The sequence below is a fragment of the Delphinus delphis genome, chromosome 1, assembly GCF_949987515.2.
Source record: "Delphinus delphis chromosome 1, mDelDel1.2, whole genome shotgun sequence".
Classification (NCBI taxonomy): Eukaryota; Metazoa; Chordata; class Mammalia; order Artiodactyla; family Delphinidae; genus Delphinus; species Delphinus delphis.
In genome coordinates, this window is record NC_082683.1 from 45,897,491 (window position 1) to 45,918,820 (window position 21,330).

Here is a 21,330-nt window from a genome sequence, read left to right on the forward strand (position 1 = left end):
ATTTATTTAATATTTTTCAAGCAATTCAGAGATAGTTACATGCAGATCTAATATGCCTTCTGTTATTTCAGACTAGATAAAATGATTCCTAAAATACTGCTTACTGAAAAAAGAGATGATGGACAAGTGCAGGCAGTCCCCAAGTCACTAATACACTGTGTCTCAAGTCTGTTGCCAAGTTGTTTTCTTGGAATTCATTTTCATCCCATGTTATAAGTCGCAGAGAATTTAATTTTTCTACAAAAGTTGACATTTCTCATGGCCCCTTCTTTCATAACCCTTGGTGTTTATTCACTATATAGAAACAAGGTTTTCATGAGAAATTGTTGTCTTCGAATTCAAAGGTGGTATCTTACACATAGGATTTACCCTTCCATTTAGATTTGAGGTCTGAGACTTACAGATCATTGATCTCAGGAACAAAAAAATTGGTAGCTGAAGGTGGACCTTCAGTTTTAATAAACAGCAGGAAAAAGGAGAGAGATGGTAAAAGGGGATTTAGATATCTGCAGAGAAAAATAAGTGAGAGGCAAAAGAAGAACATATCTACTGAGTACTTAGCTACTTTGTGTCAGGAATGGTGCCCAACCCCATGAGGCAAGAACTGTCATCTTTCTTTTTTAGATGGGCAAAACTGAGGCTCAAATAAGACAAGTTACTCAAATCACATTTCTCATGGTCTCTTGCCTAATGCTAATAGTCATTCATGGATTCAGAATGGGATGAGAATTCAAGTCAAGTTTCTCCAAATCTCAGGTTCTAGATTAAGCACCCCTGGAGGTATTCCAATTCCTCCTAAAACTGGTAGGATGACACAGTCCCTAAAATCACCACTCCAGAATGGAAGTAAATTGTTTGTTATTAAAAAAACAACCAAACAAAAAATTTATATAATGTCCCCTAAACCAAGAGTTGAGAAGGTAAGAGAGGATTGATTATCAACTCTTTTTCTCCCAAAGCACTTGTATTTCTTAATTCACTGATATTCCTGAAGTTCTAGATAAGGGGTTTTCTAGGAGAAGCAAGTACCTTTTATTCTTAATTTTGTTGAAATTTCCTTTACTATATATTCCCAAATGACAGATCTAAATGTTGATTCTGTCACCACCACTTGCTTGATGTATGACCTTGAATAAGCTTCTGAACTTCCCTATGTGCCATAGTTTTCTCAACAAAAAATAGAGAACAGTGCCTGGTTTGCAGGATTATTACGCAAATAGGACAACATCCACGTAGAGGGGCCAACCACAGCAAACAGGCACATCATACCCCGTAGCCCAGACCTCTCTTCAAGCTTCAGATGAGTGTTTCTATATCCCTGTCAGACTCTTCAACCTCTGCAAAGAACTCAGTGTTCTTCTGCTTCACATTTGTTTCTTTTCTACTATCCCTAATCTCTGAAACTTTGTGTCATCTTCCCAACCAGTCAGTCACCATACCACAGTGATTCTACCTCAGAAATTTCTTCTCAATAGTCTCTCCTAGCCGTCCACCCCCTTAACTAAGGCCCTCGACCACCCCGTTAATTAAGGCCCTCGCTGCACGTTGCTTAGACTGCAGCCGACACGCATAAATGACTGCTGTTCCTGCCACCATTCTATCCCCACTCTTGTGTCCGCTCCAAAATGCCACAGTGATCTTTCTTTACAAAACAAAAACTAAACCAAACCAAAAACAGGAATCTGATCCCATCACTTACTTGCTCAGAAACTTCCTTTAGCTCCCAGCTGCCAGTAAGTGCCTAGAAAGTAAAAGCAAGTCTCCAGCACTGGCATGCAAAGCTCTTTACCACCTGACCACAGCCTACAAAGAGATCCTCATCTGCCACTTTCCCAAACCCTTCTGCTCTAACCACACCAAACTCCTCAGACCCCTGAGGACACAGGCCTTGTTGTGAAACCATGCTACCTCTATGTTCTTTCCTCTGCCTAGAATGCTTAAAATGCTCTTTTTCAACCCAATAAATTAGCACTTTGCCTTTGCTACAGACTGAATGTTTGTGTCCCCACAAAGTTCATATGCCAAAACACAGTCCCTGCTATGACAGTATTTGAAGGTGGGGCCTTTGGGAAGTGAGCAAGTCATCAGAGCTCTGCTCTTATCAAAGAGACCACAGAGCACCCCCTTGTCCCTTCCTTCCACCATGTGAGGTTAGAGCAAGAAGACAGCCGTCTATGAACCTGGAAGCAGGTCCTCAACAGACACCAAATCTGCCAGCACCTTGATCCTGGACTTCCCAGCCTACAGAACTATGAGAAGTTAATTTCTGTTGTTTATAAGCCACCCATTCTGTGGTATTTTATTATATTACCCTGAATAGACTAAGACAGTCTTTAAAATCAGTTCAAGTATCATCTCTTTAACAAATTTTTCAAGATTCCTCCAAGCAATGTAAAGTATTCTGTCTTCTGTTTTTATACTGAATTCCCATTCAGTATTATCCAGAAGCTGTGAATACATCAATGGATAAGACAAACACATTCTGTCTTTGAAGCTTTGAGATACACTGTCTATCAGAAAAGACAATTAAATAAGAGATTATAATTTCTTGTAAGGAGCTTGTTACACTAACAGTATTATGCAAGTGTGTAAGAAGGGGAAACCATGGAATGTTATTCAGCCTTAAAAAGGAAGAAAATCCTGTCATATGCTACAACGTGAATGAACCTTGAAGACGCTGTGCTATTCCACTTATGAGGTATCTGAAGTAGTCAAATTCATAGAAACAGAAAGAATGGTGGTTACCAGGAGCTGGGGGTAGGGGATAAAAGGGGAACTGTAGTTTAATGAGTACAGAATTTCAGTTTTACCAGATGAAAAAGTTCTGGAGATCTGTTTCACAAAAGGTAACTATACGTAACACTACTGAACTGTATCCTCGAAAATGGCTAAGATGGTAGATTTTATGTTTTGTGTTTTTCACCACACACAATTTAAAAAAAAAGAAAAAAAAAAAAGAATAAGAAGGGGACCCAGCCTACCATGGTCAAAGGTATCCTACAAATGAAATGACATTTAGGCTGAGACCTAAGTAAGCATCCAGCTTCTTCAGCCTCGAGCACAGGGTAATGCTCAGTCCTCACCTGACCCCGCCCACCAGCAACCTTTAACTCAGCTGCGGGACCCATGGCCCCGAAACACCTCCTCCATGTGGCTTCCAGGACAAAGCCCCTGCCTGGCTCCTCTCTCTTCACTAGCCACTCCTCGCTCTCCTCTGCTGGTTCCTCCTTGTCACCTCAGTCCCCAAACACTGCAGTACCGGGGAACCCAGTCCTCAGAACTCTTCTTTACTTCAGACACACACACATTCCCTTGGCGATCTCACGGAGTCACATCTAGCGCAGTGTTTCTCAACCTTGTTTTCATGATCACACCTTCGAGGAGCCTTTTAAACATTTTTTTTTCCTCAATCATCCCATCTCCATTTATTAAATACTAAAGAATAAGACTGTGTTGGCTAGGGTTGAGCTTTGGAGCCAACCACTGTAATATCTAAGATTTTCTTCACCCCTCAGGAAACAATTTTTGGCCCTTTGGAGTGCTGTTGGCCCTGCTGAGAATGCACAGGCTAATGGTCTTCAATACCATCTCCGAGCTGAAGGCGCTCACAGTTTAGATCCAGCATGGACCTCTTCCCTAGGCTCCAGGCATCTATCCAACTCCCTGTCTGACATCTCCACTAGCGTATTTAATAGGCATCTTAAATAAACACATCCAAAAACAAACTGGATCTTTCCCATAAGATCACATTACCTCCCTGTTCAGAACCCTCAACGCTTGCCTTCCTCATTCTGACAAAAAGGCCATTTCAGTTGCCTACAAGGCTCTGGTGAGGAGCTGCCCTCTCCACCTCTGAACCTCATTTTAAAAAGCAGCCCTGTGACACCTACCCCCTAGTCCAGCATGCTCTCTGCCCCATTCCCTGCTTAATTTTTTTCTATAGCACTCATCATTCTCCATTTGACTTATTTGTTTGCTGTCGGTCTTCCTTCAGGCAGAATATAAGCTCCACCAGGGCAGAGTTTTTGTTTTGTCTGCTGCACTATCTCCAACAGTCCTTGATACAGAGTACGTGCTCAGTAGATATTTGGTGGATGAATGAATGAATGTTAAGCACCTAATAAATCCTTAGGAAATGAAAGAGAAGGGGAAGGGATTCTAGGCCTACAGGACTGTATGTGTGAGTCTGCCACCAAAGAGAGAGTGTGGCATACTTAAAGCACTTTCTTCTATCTCCATAACAACAAATACTGCGTTGTATTAAACTTGATCTATTCACAGGTTTGGTGCACTAATTGGATTGTGTTACTGAACAAGCTGTGTCTAACTGTCCACTCTACCGCCAGTGGCTAAACCTTTGGTGATACCTAAATCCCTTCCACATCCCCGGAAATATCCCAGAGCTTCTGCCTGAACAGGTCTAGGAACCAGGAGCCTATGACATTTTGAGACTGCCTGTTCCTTTTTAGCACAGATAAAAGTTCAACTGAAATCTTGCTCCATGTAACTTTAACTAATGCCTACCTGACCACAGTTCGATGGGATATATTATTTTCCTTGACCCTTCATTTCCTCACTTTTGAAAAGGACACTGACATTTGTTTGCTTATAACTACAAAGGGGTTTTGCGAGTACTAAATAAGATAATGTATGTGAGAATGCTCTGTAAACTCAAACATCATATAAACAAAGTAAAGAGCTGTTACGGTTATCCAAACTGCTTTTAAAAGGTTATTTTGCATACATTTTTACCTACAGGAACAAAACTCCACTGAAAGCACTTTTATATTTCTCTTTTAGAAAGATACTCCATCTTCTTCTAGCAATATGCTCTAATTCATCTTAATCCTTACAGGCATCAAGAAGTTCATTAGGCTTAACAAAAAAGGTTCAAAGTGAAGAAACGGAGGATGAAGGCAGGGAGAATGAAAGGGAGCGAAAGTCAGGCATTGTATGTTTTGTGTGTGGAAAGAACACAGAACTGAGGGTCAGGACACATGGATTTACTTCCCTGGTGGTGCAGTGGTTGAGAGTCTGCCTGCCGATGCACGGGACACGGGTTCGTGCCCCAGTCTGGGAGGATCCCACATGCCGCAGAGTGGCTAGGCCCGTGAGCTATGGCCCCTGAGCCTGCGCGTCCGGAGCCTGTGCTCCACAACGGGAGAGGCCACAGCAGTGAGAGGCCCGCGTACCGCAAAAAAGGAAGAAAAAAAAAAAAGACACATGGATTTAAGCCCAGCACTAGCTGTATGATTTTAGACCAGGGTTTCTTATCCTCAGCACTACTGACATTTTTGACTGGATAATTCTTTGTTGAGGGGGGCTGTTCTGTGCATTGTGAAATGTTTGGCAGCATCGCTGGCCTCTACCCACTAGGTGCCAGTAGTACCCCTCTAGTTGTGACAACCAAAAAGGTCTCCAGACATTACCAAATGTCTCCAGGGGCAAAATCGCCCCCGGTTGGGAACCACTGTTTTAGATAAGACTTGATAACTTCATATTTTAGTTTCATCTATAAAATGAAAATGTTTACCTATAGGTTTAAGACCCCTCTTTGGTTCTAAAAGTGCTAAAATTCTATAAAAGATCAGAATAAAGGTGATTGAAAGTGCAGTCTTATTAAAGAGGAGCAAGTTATGTCATGAAAGAAGTTAATATTTTTGTTCAGTTTTCCTTATTACCTTAATAGACAATGATAAAACTTTCCTGTGCATTTAAAATGATTCAATTATAAAATCTTTTAAAAATACAATATGAGAACTGGGTTACTTTCAAAAATGTCAGTATCAAAAGACTAAAGAGATGTAAAGACTATTCTAGAATTTACATTAAAGGGATATGATAACCAAATGCAATGCATAATTTTTGATTCAATCCTGCAGTTTTTTTCAACTCAATGATGCATTTGAAGTGCTTAATATATGGCCTAATACTTTATTACATGATTCTTTTTTTTTTTTTTGGCTGCGTTGGGTTTTCATTGCTGCCCGCGGGCTTTCTCTAGTTGTGGTGAGCGGGGGCTACTCTTCGTTGCAATGTGTGGACTTTTCATTGCGGTAGCTTCTCTTATTGCAGAGCATGGGCTCTACGCTCACGGGCTTCAGTAGTTGCAGCACTCGGGCTCAGTAGTTGGGGCTCAGTAGTTGTGGCACACGGGCTTAGCTGCTCCATGGCATGTGGGATCTTCCCGGACCAGGGCTCGAACCCATGTCCCCTGCATTAGCAGGGGGATTCTTAACCACTGTGCCACCAGGGAAGTCCCTACATGATTTTTAAAAGGCTATATTCCATTTATAGTTATTATAAAGTATCTGCTATATTCTCCATGTTGTACAATATTATCCTTGTAGCTTATTTTATACCTAATAGTTTGTACCTCTTAATTCCCTACCCCTATATTGCCCCTCCCCCGTCTCCTCTCCTCACTGGTAACCACTAGTTTGCTCTCTATTTTTTCTGTGAGTCTACTTCTTTTTTGTTATATTCATTAGTTTGTTGTATTTTTTGGATTCCACATATCAGTGATATCATACAGTATTTGTCTTTCTCTGTCTGACTTAGTTCACTTAGCATAATGCCCTCCAAGTCTATCCATGTTGCCGCAATTGGCAAAATTTCATTCTTTTTTACGGCTAAGTAGTATCCCTTTGTGTATATATATACCACATCTTCTTTATCCATTCATGTGTTGATGGACACTCAGGTTGCTTCCATACCTTGGCAATTGTAAGTAATGTTGCTATCAACACTGGGATGCATGTATCTTTCCAAATTAGTGTTTTGTTTTTTTCAGATATATACCCAGGAGTGGAATTGTTGGGTCATATGGTAGTTCTATTTTTAGTTTTTTGAGAAACCTCCATACTATTTTCCACAGTGGCTGCACCAATTTACATTCCCATCAACAGTGTACGAGGGTTCCCTTTTCTCCACATCCTCACCAGAGTTTGTTATTTGTATTCTTTTTTTTTTTTTGCGGTACACGGGCCTCTCACTATTGTGGCCTCTCCCATTGCGGAGCACAGGCTCCAGATGCGCAGGCTCAGCGGCCATGGCTCACGGGCCTAGCCGCTCCGCGGCATGTGGGATCTTCCCGGACCGGAGCACGAACCCATGTCCCCTGCATCGGACTGTGCCACCAGGGAAGCCCCAGAACCTGGCATATTTTAAGGCTGATTTTTTCTTTTAATGTATCTTCTAAGAGTTAATCAACACATGCTGTTTTATTTCTGTATTCATTAAAATATATAACTAAGGCAAGTGTCATGTTTTTAGAGTATTAATACCTTTCCAAGGTATCATTCAAAATGTTTGATTTCAAACCTACAATTGATACGTAGAGAACAAAAAAGGCAGTTTTAAGAAAGTAAAAGATATACAAATTAGGCATATATTATTTCAAAAGATTTATATACTGACTATTAAGCTTATTTTTAAATACCCAGTACCCATGTGCAACTATGGATAGACTCAGGCAGGGGGTCACTAATCCTTGTCAGGTTTACAAGGATGCTAAGTAGACAGACGGACACAGCACCTTCACAAATGACAGCACTTGTTCAACCTTCCCCTCCTCAACCCTCACCACCCTTTATACACTTGTCAACAGCTGCTGACATTAGAAAGTGCTGAATGAGAAAGCAAGGTAAACAAGATAAACACCTTCAAGGGGGAAAAAAATGAATCAAATGTCACCTTTGCCCCCTTAACTGAAACTAGTATCTAACAAAGGAAATAATGATGACTAAAATACAGCAAGTTTATGAGGAAGGATATACTAAAGATAATCTACAGTAAAAGACTTCCTCATGTCAGAAAGACAGTGTGGTAAACTATACAAAACACTTCTTGAGAAGGAGAAGGCTAGTTCCCTTCCTGACTTTGCTAATGATCCAAGAGTCGAGGTCCTCATCCCTAAACCGACGAGATTTAAAGATCCCAATGGGGGCTTCCCTGGTGGCGCAGTGGTTGAGAGTCTGCCTGTCGATGCACGGCACACGGGTTCGTGCCCCGGTCCGGGAGGATCCCACATGCCGCGGAGCGGCTGGGCCCGTGAGCCATGGCCGCTGAGCCAGTGTGTCCAGAGCCTGTGCTCCACAACAGGAGAGACCACAGCAGCGAGAGGCCCGCGTACCGCAAAAAAAAAAAAAAAAAAAGATACATAAAGATCCCAATGGTCCCTTCCAGCTTTGAAACAAATCTTCAATTTTAATCCTTAAATTTACAACTTTTAGTATTGTTTGCTGGAATAGGGAGAGGAGAGGACAGGAAATATTCTCAGTTCTACAGATGATTTTTCTGTTTTATGACGTGTAAGGTATTCTTGATATTTCTCTCCTGTATTATAACCACTGTGAACTGGGTGAATCCAAGGTAACTCAGCATTGATTCTGGTCTTTGATCTTCCTTAACAAATGCTTGGAATTCTTTTACCACAGACCTGTTTTATACTCCAAGCATAAAAACCTCAAAGTAATAAAAAGCAAACAGGACTCGCTTGTTATTCTCTACAGATGTCAGTATATATGTACACATATCATGAACCAATTGTTTTTTATGGTACAAATGTTATATTACACAAACATTTTTTGCCTGGTGGAACTTCAACACCAAGAATACTGATTGCTTAATAGACAACTGACATTTTCTCAAAAACAAATATGATATATAAACTTGTGAAATACAGAATGATCTGTTGCTACTGTAACTCACCAAAACATTTCAAATGAAGCAGACACCATGAGAAGGAAATCTTACAAAATGAAAATGACTAACATTTTAAAAGTATTACAGTATTTTAGTAAAGACAGTCCACTCCAACATAAAACTACACACACACAATATTGATAATAAACTAAGGATTCCTAACGTTATTAATAGCAGACAGGTTTTTCATTTAGAGTTACTGTTACTGCCACCATCGTTAAGTCTTTCTAAAATCAACAACATTCCTCCAGCTTTAAAACATCCTTTTTGGAGGGTATTATCAACAATCATAAGAGATTTTTAGCCTAAAAAAGACCCATTCCTAGGGCAATTTCTCTTTTCTGGGAAAAAAATACATATTCATGATTTTAGGACAAAAAGTAATGACACTTAGTTGAAATAATTAGCATCATTCTTAAAAGAGATACTAGTTGAAAGAATCATTAACCTACTAATATTAAACATTCAACAAGTAAATAAATACAAATTCTGTACATTCCATGGCACTAAAGAAATATCACTTGAAAAAACAGTATCACTTGCTTTCCTGGCAATGGATACCACTATAGATCAAATTACATCACAAAAAAATTCTTGAGGCACTACGCAAATGCTTTTGATAGATCTAATCTCTTCACACTTAACCCACAACTCTTCAAGGCCTTAATTTTCTGAATTATAACATTATAATCTATTGGACACAAAGCATAAGAAATCCACCAGCCTTGAAACTGGAACACAGAAGGAACTATGTGTGATTGGTTCACCACTGTATTCCCAGCGTCTAGCTCAGTGCCTAGCACACAGTCAATGCTCAATAAAAACCTACTGAATGAAGGTATGTTTAAGTGTTTTGTTAAATGGGCTATTAACTGTCTGGCTGCTCTGACATTTTTGGTGTAATGCCTGTTTTTATCATTGGAATTTGATTTGTATCATTATTTAACGTAAATCTAGAGTTTTTCTTGAGAACTCTTTATTTTCCATTTAATAAAAATACTGGAAATAGCAGTCTCACCCTCTTAAAAATAAATGTGTAAATACACATGAAAGAGTACATTAAGGTATGCAAATGACAGAAAAAGTCAAGTGAGTGGAATGTGTCTTGAAAACAGCAGATAAGATTGAGTCTGGAGCCCAGCAACAGCCCAACAATCATGAGTAACAGTGTTACAGGTCACAGAAAAGAGAGGTGACAAGTGAAGGCCTTGTTGGCCAGGTGTGCATCTCTATTCCATCCCTTTGGCAAAGCAAAACAAAACAAAACAGAAAAACTGTGCTCTAAAGACAGCTGTTTCCAAAACACAGTCACAGATCTTGGATAGTCTTTAAATGCTGGCAGGTAACCTAAAGGCCAATCAAAACACACCGGAGTCATAGATAAGAAAAGTCCTAAAAACAGTCAACAAGGCAAAATGCTCTGAGATATTAGGCAAGGGGGGGGGGGGTGCGGCATGAAGAAAAGGAGAAAGGCAGGAAAAGCAACTAAACAGAAGCTCCGTTAAAGCTCAAGACGTGACTCAAAATTGCAAAGTCCTGCTGAACCACATCTTCCAAGCCAGTTTTCTTACAACTAGGACTAATTAGAACCTATCTAATAAGTAGATAATCAAATATAAAATCTAGATTTTTAAAAAATGTTCACAATTATATGTTAGGAAGTAGTATACTTTTTTCTGTATTTCAGTTAGATAAAACACGAATTAAATCTTTCTATATTTAATTTTCCTCAGTAGCAAAGTTTTAAAATAATTTTGGAGTCTAGGCAAAATTTTCCTAAGAATCATGAAATACTTTAGTCTATTTTTTTAAGCTATTTTTATTTTTAATGGTTTTGGTTCATCTTCATTTAATAAAGTTTATATACTTTTCAAAATTCAGAAAAAAGAAAGAATTACCTGTATGTCCTATCACCCAAAAATAATAGCATTAGTGTTTTAGCACCAGTTTATTTAAAAAACCAAGTGTGTATATTTATATGTGCTGTTTTCTGAAAGGCCTCATAGCTTTAAATTTCTTAAAGAGGTGAAAGAATGAAAAAATTTAACCACAGATCTAGTGCCCATTTCATAGGTGAGGAAACTGAGGCTCAGAGAGGCAAACTGACTTGCCCAATACTATAGTTGGCAATCAACAGAACCCTGAAGAGAAATGTACAGTCTCCCAAGTTCCTGGTTCAATACTCTTTCAAATACCATTTGACTTTTTATTTCACTTAAGGTGTTCTTTCCATCCATTCATTCAGTTATCTATCCAATCAAACTCTGTGAGCCAGGGGTCCTAGGACACAGAGAGAGAAAGAAATAATCCTGCTCCTCAAGTCCAATGGAAACAGATACATATATGTACACACATCTCTTTATTAACTAAAACATCATCACTGCTTTACTTGGTGTACATACAGAATGCAGTGGGAGAATGTGGCCGTGTGAGACAAGTGTGCTTTGAGGAGGAATGGCATTTGAGGTAATCTTGAAGAATGAATCCATGTTAGCCAGGCAGATGGATATTGGGGTTCGGGGGTGAGAGTGAGGGAACAGATGGCCCCTGAACTGCAAGGGAGAGCATGGCACTGGAACACAGGAGGTAAGATGGGATGGATAAGTATGGAGACCTTGAAAGAAAGTTTAGATCTTACCTACAGGAAATAAGGAACCACCAAACATTTTTTTTTTTTTTTTGCGGTACGCGGGCCTCTCACTGTTGTGGCCTCTCCCATTGCAGAGCACAGGCTCCGGACGCGCAGGCTCAGCGGCCATGGCTCACGGGCCTAGCCGCTCCGCGGCATGTAGGATCCTCCCGGACTGGGGCACGAACCCGTGTCCCCTGCATCAGCAGGTGGACTCTCAACCACTGCGCCAGCAGAGAAGCCCCACCAAACATTTTTAAGCGAGGTTATCCCATAACTAAAATTTGCATTTTACAAAGATCATTCTGGCACCAGTGAGTGGCACAGAGAAACAGTAAGAAAAGCACATGAATAAAACCAAAGCAGTAACAGAGGAAATAGACAAAAGGGGCAGGAGAGATGTTTAGGGTTAGAATTAACAGGCTATTTGATAAGAAGAGAGAGTAAGGAGTCTAGAATAAATTAAAAAATTGACAGATGGTGTTGCCATGGGCAGTAGGGAATACCTTCATATTTTTTAGGATCTGAAATTTATTTTAAATTGCTACCAAAATGCTACACTGTAGGCTTCTAACTATGTTTCACAAAGCAATTCAATTTTCAACAAAAATTGCCAATATAAGAGAAATGGAAAGAGGGAAAAAAAGCCAAAAAATGCTGACCTGTTTATGAAAAGCTAGATTCTAAAAGAACACAAAGCAGAAGTTGAAAAGCCTTGGCAACAGAATGTCTGACCAACAAATCTTTCTGGAAAAGATTTTAATTTCAGAAACCATTTTGGAAGCCTACTGATAAAGAATGTATCATATTTACTTTTTTTTAATAAAGTATTTCTAACATAAACATCTTAAACCTAAGTGAAAGCAAATCAAATGCTGTCAATTGAATTTTACAATGCACATAACTGACTAAGACACTACAGGAAAGAGAACTGTGTGCTAGAACTTAAGTGAAAAGACTTTGGTGGGCACCTAGGGTATTACTTATTTCTAAGAAGAAAAATAAAATCTTCAACTTAGCTCTAGAAAAAGATTCCACACACCTCTGCTTCATGGCTAAAGCATTTCAATTTCTGGAAAGATTATCAGAATGAAATATCAACTTAATTGTGTTAGCTCTTTTCTTCAGAACAAATAAAAATAAACCAAATCTACTGTCACCTACTACTAACATGAGCTTAACAAAAAAATTTTACAACTCAACTGTGACTGAAAAATATTTTAACACTGAATAATAAAAATTCCTATGATAACAATGAGAATGAGAAATACAAACTTAAAAAAGAAACTAAAACTCCCTAGAAGGAAGGCGAGAAAAAAACATCTACTCTAGGGGCTTCCCTGGTGGCACAGTGGTTGAGAGTCTGACTGCTAATTCAGGGGACACGGGTTCGAGCCCTGGTCTGGGAGGATCCCACATGCCGCGGAGCAACTAGGCCCGTAAGCCACAACTACTGAGCCTGCGAGTCTGGAGCCTGTGCTCCGCAACAAGAGAGGCCGCGATAGTGAGAGGCCCGCGCACCGCAATGAAGAGTGGCCCCCACTTGCCACAACTAGAGAAAGCTCTCGCACAGAAATGAAGATGCAAAACAGCAAAAATAAATTAATTAAAAAAAAATCTACTCTTGAAAATGAAGCACAACCTACATAGCAATGCCTCCACAATGTAGAAGTCTCAGGCTGAAATGTCCCTCGTATCTGAATTTTCCAGGTACCTGAAAGCTTATTTCTTTAATGTGTCCAACTTTCTTCTTCTTCCATTTTTTTTTAAATGAAAACCTTGGTAAAGTGTATTACACATTCCTGACCTTTCTTAAACAGAACATACTGTAACCTTTTCTTGAGCATGGCATCAGTAAAAACAGCCTCTCAGGGGCATGTAGCACATAAAGCTGTTTCACATCGCCCTATACAAACGGGTGAGCCTGCTTTGTTTTTAAAGTTTCCTGTCCCCTTCTTTACCCCTGGGCTACTTGTCACTTCTCACTACCGTCAAATGCATTTGCCTCCAACAGCTCATCCCCTCACGTTTGGACTACTACAAAACACTTCTAATGTGATAGGAAATCTAATATTAAAACTTACTTGAACTATGTTTTTTAAAAAACAAGCTAGAACACAAATGAATGAAATCCATGATCTTGAGTGCATTAAATGTATGGGGCTGTTTTGAAATGGTTTAATCTTATGTATTTTACTTCTTACTTCTCTCTAGTGTTCCAAATAAGAAAAATTTCCTGGAAAACTGAACTCCAGACATGAAAAGTATTACTGAACTAAATCTTTCTAAATATAATAGTTCTATTAAAAGTAAAAATTTTTCATGTTTGCACTCAAATTAAATAAAATCAATATTATATGATATTTGAGCAGTAAGTACAAAGATGTATAGTACACCAATGTCTGCTATTTGGGTCGTATTACAGTTGAAACTCTTTCCTCAAATTGTTAAAACATTACAACATTTACTTTTCTAATATTGTAATTGGTTTCAAATTTTAAGCTAACAGCATTATTATGTTGTATAAAGCTGTCACTACCTACTATGATTTCACTAGAATACACACTCACTGACACACAAGAGGTACTTCCTTCATGCCAAATTACATTCATTCTAATAGCAAATGGCCAGGTAATTACAAGGTGAGAACCAACTGTCAGATGAACTCATAAGCTTCATTCGCAAAGGAGATACATATATACTAGATTATAAAGAAATTCTTATTTCAAAATTAATCTTTCAGATTCCCTATTTTTCATTTACTTTCAACTGATTTTTGGAATTATTTTTTAACTCTAAAACTTTTAAATAGATTCCACTTTTTCTAATTTAACAAATCACAGTAAATCAGAAACCACGAGTCATGTATTCAAATCACAAATAATAACTAAAATTTACTTATTTGATATTTACTCTATATCAAATGAGCTAGGATTGTGTATTTTAGGGAAAAAGGGGCATGAATTTTAATATAAACCTTAATATATCATATAACATATTATATATTGTATATATAATGTATTATAACTTTAATTCATGTATAACTACCCACTTAATACCAAAAGGAAAAAAGGAGGCAGAAATGAATTAGAGTTACAAAGTAATGTGATTTATATATACTCTAGCAGGACCAACTTTGGGGCTCTTAACAAAGTAGCAATGAAATCTTGCAAACACGCCTGACAAAATACTTCCAGAAAGACTATCCACAATACAACAGGAACAAAACAAGCAGTTCACAATATTGGTGAGATCACAGCATTAAATGTCACTTCTAGGAATATTAATTATCACAGAACTAGACAATGAGGAAGGTATTTCTAGCTGTTAATTAAAATCTCCTTGCAAAAACATTCCATTTTAGGGACTTCCCTGGTGGCACAGTGATTAAGAATCTGCCTGCCAATGCAAGGGCCATGGGTTCGATCCCTGGTCTGGGAAGATCCCACATGCCATGGAGCAGCTAAGCACATACACCACAACTACTGAGCCTGTGCTCTAGAGCCCGCAAGCCACAACTACTGAAGCCCGTGCTCTGCAACAAGAGACGCCACCACAATGAGAAGCCCACGCACCACAACGAAGAGTAGCCCCACTCGCCACAACTAGAGAAAGCCTGCGTGTAGCAATGAAGATCCAACACAGCCATAAATAAATAAATAAATTTATTTCTAAAAATTCCATTTTTGTATTTTCTAAAGACAAAAGAAGGAGACTTAATAACAAATAAGGTATATTTCACAACTGTTAAATTTTAAAAGGTGCCTACAACGGTTTCTGGTTCTAAATTCTACTAACTCTCCGGACAGGATCACAATTCTTAAGGGACCAACTCTCTCCCAGCTCTGTGGAGGGCAGAACCAGGGGGCATGCCCTGAGTAGTGGCCAGGGGGGTTGACAGCCATATAAGAAACACTGAAGAATTCTGACAGTGGGGGTGTTAAACATCTGGATATTTAGAGCAGCTGTGAGATATCACTCTCTAATAATAGAACAGACTCCTACCTGCCGTGGAAAGAGTTTGAAGTAATACTATTCAAAATCAAAACTGGATAACTTTTCAAAGTCCCGTCCAGGCCCAGAGACCAAGAATTACATATACGTCTACATCCAGCAATACTAATAACAACCAAACACAACTTTCTGCAAAGCGATACCTTTACTTCACTGGAGGATATTTAAAAAGTGGCTTTCTGTGCAGTTTTATGTGTTCTGCTAGATATCTGGGTCTTTTTTATCTGCCTTCTCCTTGCTGCTACTGAACCAGAAGTTAACGCCTTTTACTTTCCAAATTTTAATTTCTAAACCAAATACTAATTATAGCATGTGCCCAAATTACTAAACTGGTTTACCTAACTACATGACCGTGGGAAGTCATTTCTTGCAAAATGAGTGGCTTGCACTAAGATCCACCAGAATGTAACCTTCACGTTCTGTTCAGCACTCTATTCCCAGCCCCAGGACCTGGAAGGCATCAAATATTTACCAAATAAGAGGATCATTCCTGTCCCCAAATGACAAATATAAAATAAATGTAATCATTTTTCTTTTTTAACAATTAGATTTTAATCCGTATATTCCCAAACGTTTTTAAGAGGACACTGAAACTGAAATTTCCTATGGGGCAAATAGAAATTTATATATTTTCAAACAAGGTACTAATTTTTTAGAAATAAAACAAGTAGATTACACAAGAGCTGGCAATCTTCACACTGTTTATTATACTTCCCTTTGCTTCAACCCATTACTGTGTCCTGTCCCCTTTTCATTTGAAAGGCAGGCCGCTGGTAGGGAGAAAGTACACTGGACTTGCAGTGCATGGGCCTGGGGTCTAGTCCCATCTCTTCCATTAACTAGCTCTATGGGGAGACGTCACTTCCCCTTTGGGGCCTGCAAGGTTGCACTTGTAAAACAAGGGAGCCAAACTAATCATTAATTTCTAAAGTCTTCTGCTTTAAAAATCGATGATTCTCCTTTCATTCTACCCATTATCCTATTCCTAATGCCTTGATTCAGCAATTGCCAGCCACATCATTCCTAGACTTGTACAAGAGCCTCCAAACTTGACTCTTTCCCTCTTTATTTTTCCTTATCTTAAAATGAATTCAATCCTAAAACCATGAGTTGAGCAGAATGAAAAGCACACTGTCTGAAGTCAGAGAGAACAGGTTCAAATCCAGACTTTGCCACTAGCCAAGCACAGCTCTGAAATGGTGATCTTATTAGCTATCTCACTGGGGATTAAATAAAATGTATAAAACACCTAACATAGTGCCTGACACACTGTAGATGCTCAACAATGTTTAGCACTTCTCCCTATTTCCCAAGATCAAATGCCTCAGGTTCCCACTGTCTACAGCAAGGATGACCAACAAGGTGCACAGGTGGCATGCAAGAAGATTTGTAAAACTACAGAGGCAAAAATGGGGTTAAACATTCTCACCAGGCTCCTGTGTGCCAGGAAAGTGTCTCCCTGTATCCTTGCCAATACTCTTCCAGGTAAAGCAGCCTCAGTAACCAGCCCCTAGTGAACTTTCAAAATTAAATGGTGCAGCCAAATCCACAGGTCAAGAGGAAATGAAAACTTGACAGGATTCTTCAGAAAGTCATAGATTCTCTGGATTTTACATTAAAGCAAACTCCTCAGCCTGTCATTCATGTGCAAAGAAGCCAGTCCCAATTCTTAGTATTTAAATGTACAGGCAGTACAACTAATGTTAAAGTACCACCAAGCATTATAATTTATTTTGATTTTGCAATTCTAGGAAATTAAAAGGTGTGACGAAAGAAAAAAAGAGTAAAATTTTTCACAAAATGAGGATACACTGAACTATGTAGGGCCATACAAGCATCTTCAGAATAAGCAATGACTTTCTTCTTGATTTCAAAACTGGGTCAAAACTAGAAGGAAGGGGGCTTCCTTGGTGGTGCAGTGGTTAAGAATCCTCCTGCCAATGCAGGGGACACCGGTTCGATCCCTGGTCCAGGAAGATCCCATATGCTGGGGAACAACTAAGCCCGTGTACCACAACTACTGAGCCTGCGCTCTAGAGCCCGTGAGCCACAACTACTGAGCACATGTGCCACAACTACTGAAGCCCGCATGCCTAGAGCCCGTGCTCTGCAGCAAGAGAAGCCACCGCAATGAGAAGCCCACGCACGGCAACAAAGAGTAGCCCCCGCTCACCGCAACTAGAGAAGGCCGGCGCGCAGCAATGAAGACCAAACGCAGCCAAAAATAAATAAATAAATTTATAAAAACAAAAACAAAAACAAAAAAACTAGAAGGAACAAGGAGAGGAGTGATGGGGACTTGCAAAGAGAAGCTCATTTCTTAAAGTGACTTAGGTACATTTAAATATATGGGAATTTTTCCCCAGACTAGGACTAATTACAACCTTTACTGCCATATACTAGTCAATGATCTAGCTGAGTTACTAGGTAACAGAGGGCAATCAACCAAGTGTGTGGAAGTCTGGAAACCAAAGAGATCTTGCGAAGAAATCTGGCTTTTTGAAGTGCCACCTTCTTTCCCAAAATACTTCAGCCCAAGAAACTGCTGCAAAAGAATATAACTGAAAGGATAGAAGATTATTTAGGAAAAAATTCTATCAGGAGGCTTAGCTTCATTAAGAATTTTCCAAATTCACATCTCTACTAAAAAACCCAAACCACTAGAGTAGGCCAACCCGCTCTACTGGACCCTTGAAATGTACCAAGCAGTGAATCTGACCAAAACTCCTACCAGGAGCTGCCATTTTTCTGCAAAGTAATTATTCACAAGCACTGTTGCTTCTGGTTGATGCTTTTTAAAAAATCAGGTAAAGTCTGTTTTCTCCCCCCATGTTCTTTGCTCACATCCCTAACTAAAACAAAAAGGAATCGTCTCCACCCAGATTTGAGATTTCTGACCAAAGCCATTCGCCTAGACGGCCCTCTTTCTCCTTAACAGACTTCTCCAGTCCCCTTATCTCCCACCCTGTCCCTGTCCCTCTACACAGCACCCTAAGTATTGCTCCAATCCCTTTCTCCAGTCTAGCTTTCCCTCATTTCTGACTTAACAGCTGACCAGTACTCTGCTTACCCAGACTTGGTCCCAGCTTCATCCTCCAACTCCAGTCCCATCACTGCCTAGCCCCTCCTCAGCTTTGACTCCTGCCCTGGCCTCTCATCTCTAACCTCTCTCAGTCTAATCCCCGTGGCTTTAATATCTAACCTTATCAACGACGCCCCCCCCCCAGACTTTATTGCAGCTGAGCCCCTTCCCCACTTCCTATCAATTCTTGTCATTCCTGGCCTCTGCCCAGTCCCTCTTCATTTTAGACCCTGACCAATCTCCTCTCTTTCTGGTCCTTGGCTAAAACCCAAACCCCATTCCTAACCTCATTCCTGACCCTAGCAAAGCCGCTACTCTGGCTGGCCCATCCCACTTTTTCTCTGACTGAACCTGGTGCCTCCCCACTCCTTCACTGAAACCCTGGGCCGCGAAATCTCGGGCCCTCGCCTAATCTCCTAGGACCCCATTTCTCACCCCCTGATACAAGCGTCCTCCCCATCACACACTCCAGGTCAATGTGTCTGGCTCTCCCCACCTCGGATGCCAGCCTTGGGCCCTTCTCCCCATCCCCGACCCGGGCCTGCCTCGTTAGTGAGCTCAGCTCAAAGCCCAGAGACCCCCTACTCACGCTGCCGCGCAGCCCTGTCCTGCAGCCCTTATTCCCATTCAGCCCCTCCCCATGGACCCTTCTCCCCACTTGACCCCAGTCCGGTGACCTCCATCCCGACGAGCCCGGTGTTCCATTTCCCCTCTCTCCGTGCCTCCCCCGTCTCACAAGCCCTCCGCACTCCAAGCCCAGTGGGGTGTGTCCCCTCCCCAGGGAACTCCAGCCCGCTGGCCTCTCCCGCGGGGGTCATGGGTCGCCCCTCCTCACCTCGGCGTCCACCACCTCGTGGTAGGCGGGCGGGGGGTCGAAGCCGCCGCCGCCTCCGGTGCTGCTGCCGCGGGAAGGGCCTCCGCCGCCGCCGTCACCGCCGCCGTCGCCCCGCGAGACCCCGCCGGGCCCGGGGCTGGGGCCGCCGCCGCTGTCCATGGGCTCGTAGCCGCCGTAGTCGAGGCCCGGCCGCTCGTTGGTAAGCAGCGCCACGGCCTCGTTGATGTCGTTCTTGGCCAGGCGCAGGGCCTTGCGGATGGTGGCAGGGTCCGAGAAGCCCATGCACAGCAGCGTGGTCATGTGCTGCTCCTCCTCCGATTCCATGGCTCGGGCCTCCGGGCCGCGCCAGCCGGCGGGCTGCGAAGCTGCGGGTCCGGGGCCTGGCGGGCCGCGCGGCGCTGCCTCCGCGCCGTCCCCGCGCCCGGGCGGGCCCCTGCACTCCTACGCTGCGCGCTCCGCGGCTGCCGGGCCAGGGTGGGCGCGGGGGTGGGCGCCCCGAGCCGACCGACGGCGGTGGAGGGCTCAGGCGCTGCGGCGGCCCGGCCCAGCCCTGCGCGCCGCCATGTTGGCCTCCTCCTCCGCCTCCGCCTCCTCCGGCCCGCGGGGCCGCGCCTCCGCTCCCGGAAGCCGCACGAGAGGCCGCGGGGCCCGCCGGTCACGGGTGAGGGTTGGGGGGTGATTTTTCTTTCTTTCCTTCTTTCTTTTTTTAATAGAGGCGGTGAGGAAGGGGCTGCGCCGCGGAGCGTCTCTACGGTGAAAGGGACGCCGTAAGGGCCAGGCGGAGGCGAGGGAGGGTTCTTCGCCGTCGCCGCGGCCGCCCGCCCATTCCTCCAGCAACAGGTTCCCGCGGGAGGGGCGGGAGCAAAGTGCAACGCGCTGCGCGGAACGTCGCCGAAGTACCCGAGCTGGCGATCCTGCCGGGCGCTGACGGCGGTTCCCCCCGAACCTCGCCGGAGTCCCCGCCGGACTCCAGCTCCCGGACTTGCTCGCCCCGGCGCGGCCCGGACTGCGCCCCAGCCTAAACGCAGTGCGCTCGGCGGCTACTGTAACCCACCCCACACCTGGCCTGACTTGCACCACGGTCCTGAAGGAAATCCTCCAGCCACGCTGCCTGACATACCCTTCAGCACCCACTTAAATTCATGCCCAAAGCAGGCAAACCAACCCACCCGGGCTGAAATGCACCCCCCACATACTCTTGACCTAAATCCCTCCAACTTTCGCTGAAATCACCCTAAACTGGCTGAAGTGAATTCCCAGCCCTCCTTGAATTTTCCTTCCAGCATTGACTGACCACCACCTACCCCCAGCCAACCTGACTGGACTCTATCAAACTCATGCAAAAATCCCCTGAGAGTCCGAAACATATTTTTACAACCGGAACTCCAAATCCCAGTGCTGTCTGTGAAAACCTCCAAAAACTCCTGACTGCATCACCCTTTTTCAGCCTCTGACTCATTCGAACACCTTGGACCTCTGCTTCCCTCCTGATGCTCATCCACCCACCCACATTCTACTGCACCCTTTGGCTCAGGGTTCCGTCTTTGTTCTGCCTCTTGAGGAAGGACTGCCCTCCCTCTTTTTTATGCCCTTTGGGGGAAGGGACCGCACCCCTGTTGGTTTCCCCCTTTGAGCATTCCTCTTCCCCCTCAAAGGCCTGCTTTCTTTGCTTTCTCTTTCTACTTTTAGCATTAGCGCGCAGGGGCCGTATCTTTAGTCCACTGACTACCATCTAAGCCCTGGTCCTTGGTATTTCCCGCCTTCAATTTCCTTTTATTCTTGCTTCTCCCAAGTTCTTTCCCCACCCTCTCCCAAGATCCTGATGCTTTTTCCATATCTCACTTCATCTCCTATTACCCTTACCCTGGTTTCTTCCTGAACATTGAAGTCCACCATCTAACCTTTTTCATACCGTCAAATCCCTCCTGTTGCCAACCGGGCACTCACTAAAATCCCCCTTTACCCCAAATTTAAATTAGGGACAGTACCCAGAAATTTCCTCTGCACTTTCTCTATTAGCATCCTTTTCCCTGGACCATGAGCCCTTCTTGTCTAGTACTTGCT

The 21,330-nt window shown here is 42.4% G+C and overlaps 1 protein-coding gene across 2 annotated transcripts in view; it reads right to left on the minus strand.

Annotated features, from left to right (window-relative positions):
• Window positions 1-19,599, minus strand: part of USP24 (ubiquitin specific peptidase 24) — a 149,515-nt gene extending 129,916 nt beyond the window's left edge. For both annotated transcript variants that reach the window (XM_060022669.2, XM_060022660.2), the window contains exon 1: window positions 19,267-19,599. In XM_060022669.2, the coding sequence (XP_059878652.1) occupies window positions 19,267-19,590 (324 nt within the window). In that variant the 5' untranslated portion in view covers window positions 19,591-19,599. The remainder of the gene's footprint in view (window positions 1-19,266) is intronic.
• Window positions 19,600-21,330: the final 1,731 nt, after the last annotated feature.